General features: G+C 32.2%; 1 protein-coding gene across 1 annotated transcript; it reads left to right on the forward strand.

Moving 5' to 3' along the window:
- Nucleotides 1-2,575: 2,575 nt before the first annotated feature.
- Nucleotides 2,576-13,444, forward strand: LOTGIDRAFT_117951 (hypothetical protein; the record flags this gene model as incomplete). Its single annotated transcript, XM_009056315.1, has 8 exons — nucleotides 2,576-2,743; nucleotides 3,945-4,028; nucleotides 6,387-6,534; nucleotides 6,582-6,758; nucleotides 7,338-7,510; nucleotides 11,005-11,189; nucleotides 12,228-12,348; nucleotides 13,217-13,444. The coding sequence occupies 8 exons, from the start codon at nucleotides 2,576-2,578 to the stop codon at nucleotides 13,442-13,444; spliced, it is 1,284 nt and encodes a 427-aa protein (XP_009054563.1).
- Between the last annotated feature and the right edge of the window lie 520 nt (nucleotides 13,445-13,964).

Here is a 13,964-nt window from a genome sequence, read left to right on the forward strand (position 1 = left end):
GTGAAAATGTAATCTTTAATGTGAAAGTGTAATCTTTAATGTGAAAATGTAATCTTTAATGTGAAAGTGTAATCTTTAATGTAAAAATGTCATCTTTAATGTAAAAATGTTTTCTTTAATGTAAAAATGTAATCTTTAATGTGAAAATGTAATCTTTAATGTGGAAATGTTATCTTTAATGTGACAATGTAATCTTTCAAAATTTTAAATGATCTTCAGTGTGAATATTTGAATTTATTATGAAATCTAGAGCTCAGGAGACATTATTGTTTTGTTAATATGTAGTTTTTGTATAAAAGCTAATATGTATTGATATATTTTTTTCAAGGAGAAATTAAATTATTATTTTGTATCAACTTAAGATAATATGGTCAAAGGTACTGGTACAGAGTTTGCCTCAATTTAAAGTTATATATCTGAAATCTAACTAAGTGGTAAGCTTTGCACTTTAAAAAGTCTCGTTTATGATATTCAACTGATAATACCGGCTGCGTTCGGTGTAACAGTTGTGAACCTGTGGAACTGTGAGATGCCCGTGGGAGAAAGTTGTAAGTGCTTCACATGAATCGAAATGCAGATGTAACATGTGCCAGGGTTCTGTATAAATATAAAAACCACCTGATACCTACAGAGAATTCAGTTGCTTTGTGACGAAAGCGATTATGGCACGTCTTACATCCCCGACAACGTACTCAAGTAATTGCCAATGCTTTTAACTGTCGTGACAGAGCCATTGAAAGACTTCGGATTCGTTACAACAACACCACAAACAACACTAATGGTTGTGCACAAAGTTGTCGCCAAAAAATGTTTACTGTACGGTGTACCGCAGGGATGCGTATTTGGCCCTGTTTTATTTAGCATGTGCACCACTCCACTCTGCAAGATAGTTCACAGGCATCTCTTTTAAACCCTCTGTAAATAATAGTTGTAAATCCAAGATTGAATGTTGCATTGAAGATATTCGATTTTGAATGAATAATACTTTGCTTAAACTGAACGATGATAAAACAGAAAATATTTTTCTTGGATCAAATAATCTTGTATCGAAAGTAAACCAAAATGTATCTTTATCTGTGTGACTCATGTTATATCCCCAGTTCTATCTGCTAGAAATATTGGGGAGTTATATTCGATTACCCTTTGACCTTGGAACCTCATGTAAATAATGTTTGTAAATTGTGTTATTTTAACCTTGATTTTAATCTTGATTCTAAATTCTTATCAACATTATCAATTCAAATTGACATTTGTTAACAAAAATCATAATTTGTACTGAAAATGAACATTCTTCGATAAACATTCGGTTTTCCAATGATTATTGAATTAATAGAATTTTTGCCAAAAATATACTTAATTACAAATCTAGCTCAACATAATATCTTCAAATGCAAAACGTCAAACACAAAACTCTACCAACAAATGTTCAAATACAAATGTTCAATAACAACTCTCGCTCAACATATTAATGGTTTATCGACTTTGAATCCTACCAATAGAGTTAAATACCATGATCTTACAACAGGATAAGGTCAATTCTTATGGGCAGTTGAGCGTTAAAGAATACGCGAACCTTCGATACGCATGCGTGTTATTTATTATACATCCGGTTGTCTCTGAATAATAAGTCCTACTTACTTGTATTTTAGTCAAATATGGGTTGAATATTCCACTATTTGCTGGAATAACAATTGAAGCCTATTAATACAAGATGCCAGGGGGAAGGAGAATACTATCACGTATTCAATCTGCTAATTCATACACATCTTCTATACATAAATCATCTGGAAGTGGAAGGTTTGAAATGCTCAGACACCTGTCAAATCCCTTGCTTGACTTGAAGTTTGAACCCTGAAAATGAAACACATCTGTCAAATTTCAAATCTACACACTGTCACTGTTCTAACGTATAAGCATTGGCATTTTTCTACATCTAGTTAGATCAAATGTTCTGGGATTGTCAGAATATTACTTTTTTCCCTTTGAAATAACAAATGAAATAGCCACCTCAGCTTTTGTTTCCTCTTATTCTTATTTATAATTATAGACAGACTTCTACAATGTAGCTAGTCAAATACTATTAATGAATGCTAACGCTAGAATGACCTTGCATTATGTATTGTTGTTTATATTTTTAGCAACACAAAGGCATTCTAAGACCAACAGTGCTATTTAGAAGCAGATATTCCAATTCTCATGAAAAAGATTGATGAAATTCAATATACCAACGAACTTGCGATGACAGTAGCTATGATTGAGCAAACCACTTAATCCCCAAATACTTAAAATTGCTATTTTTAAAACTGCCCACAACTCGAAATCTTTTGAATTTGCAGACTTTCAAAAAAACTACAAATTTCCATTTAACAAAATTGAAGTGCCCCAAATTTCAGGACTTTTGAACTATGAAAATCTATGAAGCAAAACCAGTGATTATTCTTGTACAGTTGTTAATTGAACGTTATCATGGTTACAGAGGTTTGCTTGTGCAACATTTAAGATACATATATAAAAATTACTTGTCTCTTTCAGTCATGCAGAAGAAAGAGATCCAAATGTTGTTCCATTAGCATCGATGGTGGTTTTACCAAAACATGCACAGCTACCTGAAATACCAGGAGATGGGAATCTATATTTTGAGTCAATGTTATATATTTTTGGCATAATAGTCATGTTTCTTCAGTATATCAACCTTTATAAAACAGTATGGTGGTTACCTCATTCCCACTCTAATTATGCTTTAGTAAGTTTGATTGTCATATTATTCATTACTACTGTACTTATGAAATTATTCAAAGGGAACCTTTATTGCTGCTGTCCTAGCAAAATTTCCCACATTACATGGTCTTGCCCCTTTTCATAAGGTGCAGAACAATAGGACATTAAACTTCATTAATTTCATTTCATTTATAATGAATTACAAATCACTGTGACACAAGAATTTTGGGTCATTCCATGTCAAATCACCCCCAAAAAAGTAAAAAGTAAACCGTACCCCCTTTGATTTTGCTGAAATTTGGTTTATATGTTTATTTTGGCTGAAAAAGCTGATATTCAAAATTTTAGCTTCATCGGACAAACGGTTCCAGAGATATACGGTTTACCTCATTGGGTGATTTGACATGGAATGACCCTCTTCAAAGCATCCTTAAACATGCTTAAACTTCATTAGCTTGTGAATCAAATAGTCGGATTTGTGTAAGTTGTTTTATGATATAGGTAACAATTTTTTTTTCATTGAAATTGTTAAAAACTTTTTATGACAGTGGATGCTAATCACTTCTATCAACTATATTACCAAATATCACAGTTACAAAGTTATGAGTAAATATATATAAAATCTTTGAAGATAAAATGTTAATTTTTATCCCATTACACCATATCGTGATATATACTGTATCGTGACCCTTGTATCGCGAATTGTATCGTATTGTGACATGATTGACCATACCCAGCACTACCGGGTATATCCACATTCACAAATTCCAATTTCAACATTTTTATACGCCCACATCTCTGTGTGTGGACGTATATTGTCGGCACCCCTGTCCGTCAGTCCGTGCGTCAACATTCAACCGATTTTGATGAAACTGTTATAGGACCTAAATTGAAAGATTTGAGAAAGTTTAGTTTACTTCTGATTAGATTTAAGGCTTTAGGCCTCTTACGTCAGTTTTGAGGAGTTATCGCCCTTTAACCTCTATTAATTGCAATCAATTGCTCGTAAACACTCTAAAAACTAGATTTTTTGATGAAATCAAATGAAATTCGGTATGTGTATACATATTCATAACGCGAAGACCAAGTTCGAATTTGAGCTATTTTCGACCGTTAGAAGTTATTGCCCTTGCCCCAAAATCTTGAATATTTACCATCCGCATGCCATGGTGGGCGTATATAGCTGTGGTCCACTATCTTTATATTTCTATCACTTTTTGTTGCAGAATTTCTACCTTATTGATCCGAACTTAGTATCTTTCCTGGCTATTATAATGTGTAGAAGAGTTGTTGCATGTTTTTTACAAGAGGTATGTATGTTTGGAAAAGCATTGAGAGGCCTGTGACCAGTGAATTCTAGGGCTGCAACGATTAACCGTTGAATCGATGAACCGCGATTGGTTCTTTCTTATCGATGCATTGCGAAAGAAAAAAATAATCGCGATACATCGGCCCGATTCTCATAAATATAATAAACTCCCTTTAATGACTTATAGCACTGAATCCATGGTATTTTAGAAATTGTGTCATGTTCAAATGTTAAAAAGTTGCTTTCACGTATTAATTTGTCTTGAGCATTTTTAATTTTTGTTCCAAACGATAAAAAGAGAACATATTAATATGCCAAGTGGAAGATAAACGCATGGGATCTGATAAAAACGTTTTCTTTTTCCAACGTAATATGTGATTGCATAGTCATGAAATAATTCCAATTAAGATATTTGCCAATGGTTTGGTATTTTATTTATTTTTTTGAAGAAATTTGTTAGTCCTTGTGTGTAACAAATGATAAAAAGTAAATTTTGTACTTCTATGCGTGCCAAAATAATATAAACTGTGTTAAAATGTTATTTATTATCAGTTTTCTTTTTCATTCCCTTTTAATCAAAGAATCGCGATTTATTATCGCAATAAATCGTATCGTTAAACGAGTATGGTTCAGTGTATCGGATCACCACTTTAGGAATTGTTGCAGCCCTAGTGAATTCCATATAGCTGTGTGTCTATATATATCGTAATAGCTAAATGCTTAAGACTTGAATCCATTTTATAATCTTTTCTTGTATGTATGTATGTGCTACAGACTGTACACTTTAAAGATCTCTTGACAGTAAGAGTAAACTAATGCTGCTGTCCTGGCAAATTTTCCATCATTGCACAATGCTAGGCAAATTCTATCGTGCAGATATATTGCTGTTGCCCCTGTCATTCCGTCGTTCCACAATTAACTTGTCACGATAGAGACCACAGTTTTTGACTGATTTGGTCATTTGAAATTTGATGTGTAGTTTTAATATCGTCATGATCTTAAATAAGTTTGAAACTTGGGAGCATTCTATTTTTTTGTCAGAATTATATTGTAGGATTATATTCACATGATCTTGAACAAGTTCAATGTTGGGTCTGATAAGACAAATATTGATAGAATAATGAAAATAGGTAAAAAACTGTATTTGGTGCATATTAAAAATAGAAAATGAAACTGAATATTAAGTAGTTTCAACCTTTGACAGTTTTGATCAAATTTGGTGTGTAGGATTATATTCACAAATTAATGTACAAATTTGGGTATGATTTGACAAGTATGAAATTCAACACTTGATATACTGAAATTATGTTAAATGTTCCTTGCAAACATGATAAAGAGGCCACAGTTTTGTCAGTATTTGTCAGAAAATTTGTGTAGATTGTATTCCTTATTTGGATATGATTCGAAAAATATTGACCAGAGTTTACACTAGGGTTGGGCAATATACTGGTAATACCCAAATATCACCATATCGTGATATATTTATTTGTCAAATGTAAGTCCAGATAAGATCATCTACACAAGTGGCTTATGAGGCAACAGTTTTTATACGCCCACACGTCCGTCCACATTTGTTGTATGCACGATAGAGGCTACAGTTTTTACCTGATATTGATGAAATTTGGTATGCATGTATATATTGATGAGATCTGGGTTAAGTTTGAAATTGGTAATAATCGAATGAATTGTTTCACATATTAAACCATTACAGACTTTGTTATCATTTCTGACAGCTGGTAGTGGGCATATGTTACCTTGCCTGGCAAGCTATCTTTGTCCAAATATTATAAAACTTGGTTTGTAGGTTTATATCCACATGATCTTTGAGAAGTTGGTTCTTTGGATATGATTCGACACAAAAGGCTTTACAGCCCTTAAAGGGCCTATCGTACCTTAGTCTCAGAAACGTGACCTTTTTTGTTCAGCTTATCAGTAATAGTGCTCACAGCTCACCTTCAAAATTTGAGCCTTCAAATCCATATGTGTCCAGAATTAACTGCGTTTGAAAGTTAAAAAGATGAGTCATCTTTTCTTGAGAAACTGCCATATAAAGAAAGGACAACTCAAGAAAAAGGAAAAGTAATTCCTAGTTTGAGATGTTTTTGAAGGAATTATGCATACATTTCTTGTGCTTCTGAAGACTATTTACATATTTTCAAGACTCAAACCAACCACTGAAAATGGCACATTTGTCCCTTTCATTTGCTGGAATTTATTGAGCTACTGGGCATGTCAGCTTGGCAAACGACTATTTTGTTTTTGATGATTCTACAAACTTCATACTTTTTCCATGATTGTGATAAATCATCTCCCTGGCAGAGAGGGGAAATAATAAATTTTTTTTTGTTTTTTATTTCAGACATTTGTAGTGAAGAACAAAGGAATTTTATATTGGATATCCATGTTTTTAAAATGTGTTATTGTTTTATGTATACTAGCTCTATTTTTATACACCGGTTATCAAGTAGTGACTAAATATTCCCCTTTATATTGTTTATTTTTAACTTGTCCGTAAGTATAAATCTGTATGATTAACCAATTCTTCTCTAAACAGACTCGTTCGGGTGGGACAATAAACCACGGCTTCGTGTGCTACAGACTGTGCACGTTAAAGATCCCCGACAGTTGGAAATCGAAAAAGAGCAGGCTAATGCAGCTGTCCTGGCAAAATGTCCCTCATTGCACCCTGCATGGCGTTACTTGTCTTCATTAGCCCACATGGTGCAGAAAAGTAGGATGTAAAAGTCCATTCATTTCATCTCTTTAAACAGGCTACATCTCTGATATGAAATTTGCCCTCAGTTGAGTGGACTTTTAGAAAGGTTTCACTGTAGTAGTTGTCAAATTGTATATAGATGTTATTAATAGCGATGTGTCTAGCAGGAAGAGTGCTTGGTATAGTGTGTTCAGAAGAATAAAGCTTATGCAACTTAACTGCAGTTTAACTTAAGCTGGCTTAAAACCTGCTTTGAAATGTTAAAGGGACAGATGCACCATTTTTTTGACCAATCATGACTAAGTCTCAGAACAGGATTTTTATTTTAGATAAGCCAATCAGTAACAGCAGGATTTTTTCTACTGTTTTTGGAATTATTTTTTGGGGGGAGAGTTTTTTTTAATTCTGCACTTATATTCCAATTACTTATTTACAATAAATTCTGTAAACTGTTTTGTATTCTTTATTTCAGTTTAGTAACTTATTTCTTTTTATTTGGACCAAAATTCAAACCATTGTATCACAAATACTATGCCTGGCCACGATATACTACTACTTGTCCAGATAGATATACACCAAAACCTCGTAGTAAAGAGGGGCCCAATAGAGACCCCTTCATATTCCATAGCTGTACACTGACACCAGATATAGTACGTGATGAAGTTGAGGCAATGAAACAAGACTTTAATTCCCGAATGAAACAAGTGCTGTTTAACTCTACTCTGACGGCATTTTACATGTCTTTTGTACCACTTTGCTTTGCCCAGGTAATTATTACTTTTTTTGTTTTTTAACTTATGTTTAAGGTTATTATGTTATTAAATAACTAATATACTAATTTTACCAATCCAGATAAAATTTACTACAAGTGACTTGTTAGAATTGTTTAGAGGATCCTATTTGGACAAAAACTTCACCATATATCATGATAACTACCAATATATATCACGATATGACCATATTTGGGTATTTTGTAATCAGGCGATATTACTAAGAATATTAATTCCTATACCAGTATTTATCGTGGTACCGGTATATTGCCCAGCCCTAACCAGGCCATTGCAATTCAGTCTGCCTTTAGTGCCTTATATATCAATATTGTTTCATTTGTACGGAAGATTTGACTAATTGAAAGTTACAATATTTCAAGCCTCTGCATCATTGAGGATTAAATAACTTCAATTTTATTATGCACCAGGGATTTTAAGAGGTTTTGTAAAATTTTGTATGTGTATGTGTACACTGATAGCATCAATTTGCACCATTCCAATACCATTCAGATGTCTGTGGTTCCTGCGATTACACTAAGTGTTTGATGACGTCACTAATCCTAAAATATGCTTTCTAACATAAGGCCCTTGGTGTTTTGTAACCTCATCAAACACTTATAATTAGTGCAACTGCAAGAACCACATCTGATCGAAAATTGAAATTTTTGTAAATTGATCAGTGTCCCTAATACACATACAAAAATTGATGATACCTCTTTACAATCCCTTTAAGTCATATAAACATTTTCTTTATCAGATGGTAGAGCTCAATATCAGCTATCCATAAAACCCTTGGAATATACGCTTTGTTTAAATGTCAGATTTAACTAAATAAATTAATATTATCTCTTTGAAAAAGTTCAAGAACTAATCAGAGATTTAGCTATGCATGTTGAAAAATTAATGGGATTGTAAAGAGAAGTTGTAAGAAAAAATTATAATCGGGGACATGGATAGCATCAATTTGCACCATTCCAATTTTCAATTAGACATCTGTGGTTCCTGCAATTCCACTTAAACTAAGTGTTTGATCGGAAAATATGCTTATATCATAAAAGACCCTTCACAATTAGTGACGTCACCGAACAGTTAATTTGAGTGGAATTGCAGGAACCACAGACATCTGGGCGAAAGAATGTATGTTATCAGTGTCCCTGATACATATGAAACCTCTTTACAATCCCTTTAAAACTTCTGACAATGATCTCCGATAACTTTTGCGTGGATTTGCTAAGGAAGGTGTTTTGATGTAACTTTCCACAACACAATTATCGCATGTCATGTGCATGATCATATATTGATACTTTGAGAAACTAATTGTATATCTGGTTATGGTGTATATAGATTCTCTATACAGATAATTATTTTTATTTGGACTCTCAGAATATTCAAAATAACTGTGAAAACTGTTGGGTAAGTGGGTACTGTATTTTGTGTCAAATCTGATTTTTTTTATATTTCCCGAAATTTCTGTGTCATTTATTTTACTTTAAGTGTAATCTGTTACAGATATTCCAAGCAATGTCAATTGTGTAGTCAAATGTTTGAATATTAAAGGGGTGGGCCCAGTCTCTATGACAGACCGTTTAAATTAAATTTTTATTTCATTTATGTTTTTATCTATTTCACATTTAAAATCATCCTTAAATAATGATTTATATGAATAGCAAGTATGAGGTCATGGCTTTCCCAGATTAGTACTGGAAATTAGAGAGTGCTAGACTAGTACATCCTGCCTCTACATTTACCTCTTGGTTTCATTAAAGGGATTGTAAAGAGGTTTTCTAATTTTCTTTATGTGTATCGGAGACACTCATAGCATACATTTGCACCATTCCAATTTACGTCTGTGGTGCAATTCCACACAAATTAAGTGTTTGATCACGTCACTAATTGCAAAATATTCTTCATACATAAGGCCTTCGTAATTAGTGATGTCATCAAACACTTAGTTTTTGTGGAATTGCAGGAACCACAGACGTCTGATTAAAAATTGGAATGATGCAAATTGATGAAATCAGTTTCCCTGATACACATAAATTTTTTAGAAAATCTCTTTACAATCCCTTTATAGAAGATCTGTTTTTAGAAATGAATTTCTTTTTTTTAAATTGTCCTTTGTTACGGTTTTTACCATATTTGAAGGAAGAACAAGCATATTCTTTAACTCAAAATTGATTACAATATTTATAAGTGTATTTTTCCCTAATTTTGTGAAGTTGACAAGGAAAAATTTAGGGAAAGGGAGTGTTTTTTTTATAGGCTTTACCTGTGCATGATAATTTCGTTTTTCAAGTTTAGTTTGCATGATTTGATTTTGTCATTTCTTCTTTTAAGTTTAAAGATGGCTCCTCACTTTCTATCTTAAAAAGTATTAATAGTAGATAGTAATTGAAAATGTTGAACCCATCTTTAACCAATATGTTCTCGTTGAACTTGTTTGTGCTATGATGACAAATGTTATTTTAATCTATATTTGTGAGTCTTCATATATTGACAAATGGCACATATGCTATATCAGTATATATGATATTGAAATTGTTATGTGATTTGCTAATTAACTAAAGAAATTAAAATAAAGTTTGTTATGATGAATCACTTTCAAGTTCATTTCTATTTATATGGTTAAAAGGAATCATGATAATACTCATATATTGGGTGGCCCAGAAAAAACAATGATAACATTAGTGACACCATTTTGAAATACCAACCTTTGTCCAAACTCATAATGCTGAAAAATAATTACACCTCTTTGATAGAAATCATGCTCATTATAGCCAGGAGTTTGTAGTGGCCATTCATCTTTTGAACGAAATTTCAATTTTCAGGAAAATGTTGTCCTCATTGAGCATTGGTTTAATGAAAGAGGAAAAATTACTACTCATTATGTTTTTTACAAGGAATTTTAAAAATGCTTGTAACTGTAGTTTGGTGAAAAGATGTCTTATATCCCTATAAATATGATAAATTATAATAATAGCTTTGATACTTTTGGAAAAATCCTAAAATGAAATGTGTTAAAGATGGGTTCCCTTATTTTCACTTACGAAACTGAAAATACTAATACTTATATGAATAGAAAGTAAAGGTGTTTTAATGACTTAGAAAAAAACCAGTTTGTCTCACATGTCCATAATTAATTCATATTAGCTAAATTAGAAGAGAATTACCAGCAGAATTCTAATGAGTGACTGATCGAGAAAAGTTTTTTGTTTTGTTTATCCAGACTGTACATACATTGACATTTATGATTGGTTAAAACTCTTAATTATATGCAATAAGAACATAATGATATGATTAAGAATACATGATAATTCATTAGAAACACCAATGAATCAAATAGTTTGCTTAATTTGACACAAGTAATAAGGAAACCCATCTTTAACGTTTGTTGAAATACATCAAATTAGCAACTATATTTTTTTAGAAATTACCACAATTTCCTTCATAATGAGTAAGTATTCATAGCAATTACTATATCTTTCTTTCAGAATACCTTATATTATGATACTTGGTGGGTAGGACAACATGTCAGCCTTACATGGCTCAGTTCCTTTCTGATGTTAATATGTCACTTCCTGTCACCAAGATATCTAGATCTACTACATAAATGTGCTTTACATCTGGGACGTTGGCAGAAAGTGGAAGGAAGACATGCTCATGTTCCCCACAATGCGTAAGTTTGATTTGAAATTATATAACTTTCATATATGGTACAATGTTGTTAACAGTAAATACTTGAATTAAGGTTCAGAGATCTAGTGGAGATGTAGATGAAATAAATTAAAGTTTTATATCCTGCTTTTCTGCAACTGATTGTGTTAATGGGTAGCACCATGTAGTTTGCAATGTTTGAAATGAGTCTACTCTTTTTTGATTCCAATTGTTAAGGAATCTTAAACATGCACAAGGCCTTGGTTCATTGTTTCGATTAGACAGTTTTTCTGCATAATCCCCTCTGACCTATGTTACTGACAGGGAAACCAGATCATCATATGCAAGAATTATACTTGGGACCAGTTTAACGCCATAGTGAGCCCTTGAAGTATTGGTTAACAAGTGACTTGACAGCTTTAGTCTGTAAATATGTTAGTATGAAACAAATTTAATCAAACTGACTCAGTATACATGGAATGCAGTCTTTTTATGTTAATTTATATATTTAATTAAAGTAAAGGTGCTTAACCCAGTAATTTACAGTGTGTTTAGATCTTCAAGCTCGATTTTTTGTCCGTCCGTCCGTTCATATTTCTTGTAGGCACGATAGAGACTACAGTTTTTATCCGATCTTGATGAAACTTGGTATGCATGTATATATTGATGAGATATCGGTCAAGTTGGAAATTGGTAATGAACATTTTCAGAGTTATTGCCCTTGTGTATACATTGTACAATCAGACATTGTTCATATTTGAATTTGATAACTTGATGAACTGTTTCATGTTTTTGCCTTGACTTTTAGATGATTTTAAGATTATTTGAAAATTTATTATAAAGCCACTAAAGATTTTGTTATCATTCTGACAGCTGGTAGTGGGCGTATGTTACCTTGCCTGGCAAGCTATCTTTTTAGTAGTCTTAACGCAGCAGTTAAGATTAAATTGTCTTAACATGCATCTGCTTTGAAGGTGGTTTAAAACCTGGCTTGAATAGTTAAGTTTGCTTATTTTGGCTGTTTAAATGCATATTCCTTTCTTTATAAAATTATTTTCAGGTGGTCTGAATTACAAGTATGGCCACAAGGAGCTCTAGTAAAACATGTTCGTGGGTTGTTTAAAGCTGAAGGTATTAATGTTACTGCTGAACCAGGCAATAGTTCTCATGGTAGATTTTATGTAAGTTTTTATTAGTGCAGCTTCGAGAATTGAGAAATAATTTTTTTTAAATACTAATCATTAAACCCTTTTAAAAAAGACTGAAATTATGTCTATTTCTACTATGTCTAAGGCTACTATTTCTAGCCTTAATTGATATATCGGATCATAGAAAAATTTGGTTTTAAATTGGCTGGCAGATTCCATTGATTCCAAATACAGTACTTTGTCTACTGATTTTGTGTTTTTTGTGCTAAAATGTTTATGTATACAATAAAAACGGAAATTAGTTTATTTTCAATCAAGTTGTTTGTATGAACCTTGATTCAAAAATAGTCCCTTGCATGATTTGTTTATGTTGAGAAAGTGATTGTAAAGAGGTTTTTAACATTTTGGGAACCAATCCAATATCCAATCAGACGCTGGGGTTCCAGCAATTCCACTAAAAGTAACATTTGACGTTACAAATCACCAAATATACTTATATCAAATAAGGCCTTTTACGATTAGTGACATCATCATACACTTAGTTTTAGCGTTAAGGTGAAATGAGAATTTAACAATTTTTTATGATGGTACTGACTTGTTCTGTGCTATAATAAAGAAAAAGCTGCTTTGGATGAATGTTCTTTTACCCACTGGGTCTATATGAAAATTGAAATTGCAGGAACCACAAAAATTGACATTTTGATGGTGAATATTGATGCTATCAGTGTCTTCGATACACATAAAAGATTTAGAAAATGTCTTTACAATCCCTTTAATATTTTGAAACCAGTCCCCTAAAACTAAAGTTGATAGTTTCAACAATGTAGTACATTTTTCTGTGGGCAGAATTCGCCCTAAAAGACTCAGCTGGTTTTTAATTTACCATTTTCATTTCTTTCAGTTTTTATTCAGTAAACCATTAAGAGTGTTACATTGGTTATTAATAATGACATTTATGTTGGTGATTTATCAGTTCTTCCGCTTACTGCAGTGTACCGAATGGAGTCATATAATGTCTCTAGCTTTAATACTCTTCTGTAACTATTATACCTTGTTTAAATTAATGAGAGACTGGATCATCATGGGGAAATCATATAAAGAAGAAGACAATATGAACTCGAGTAGCTGAATAAGATGAATATTGTGAAGTGCTTATTGAATAAGTCTTTGTACTTAGTTGGATGTAATTTATGGAGATGCTGTTTTTGTTTCCTCTTTTATTGAGGAAATTATTTTCCCTTCCTAAATATTCATTTATCATAAAATGTTTTAGAAATAAATTTGGTAATTTTTTCATTAATTGAAATATGCAGCAATCCAAATACATCCAAAGTCATTTCATAGAAAATAAATTAATTGAAAAATGGAATTAAATCAATATTTTGTGGTATGCTAGGGAAGTGAATATATTATGTAAGCCTACTTATTGATGCCATGAATCATGACTCTGTTTGTTGTATCTTTGTTAAATTGTAATGTGTCCTATATCATGTTCCATGTATTTGAAAATATGTGAGTAATAAATGTGCATTTAAAATGATTGTGTTAATACAATTTGATGTACCGGGTATGGAATATCCCAGACAGTGAGTTAGACGCTTACCTAACTTTAACAGGGTTTCCATGATGCAGGTCAGAAGGGCTGACAT

Source organism: Lottia gigantea, assembly GCF_000327385.1.
Source record: "Lottia gigantea unplaced genomic scaffold LOTGIsca_27, whole genome shotgun sequence".
In the NCBI taxonomy this organism is placed as follows: Eukaryota; Metazoa; Mollusca; class Gastropoda; family Lottiidae; genus Lottia; species Lottia gigantea.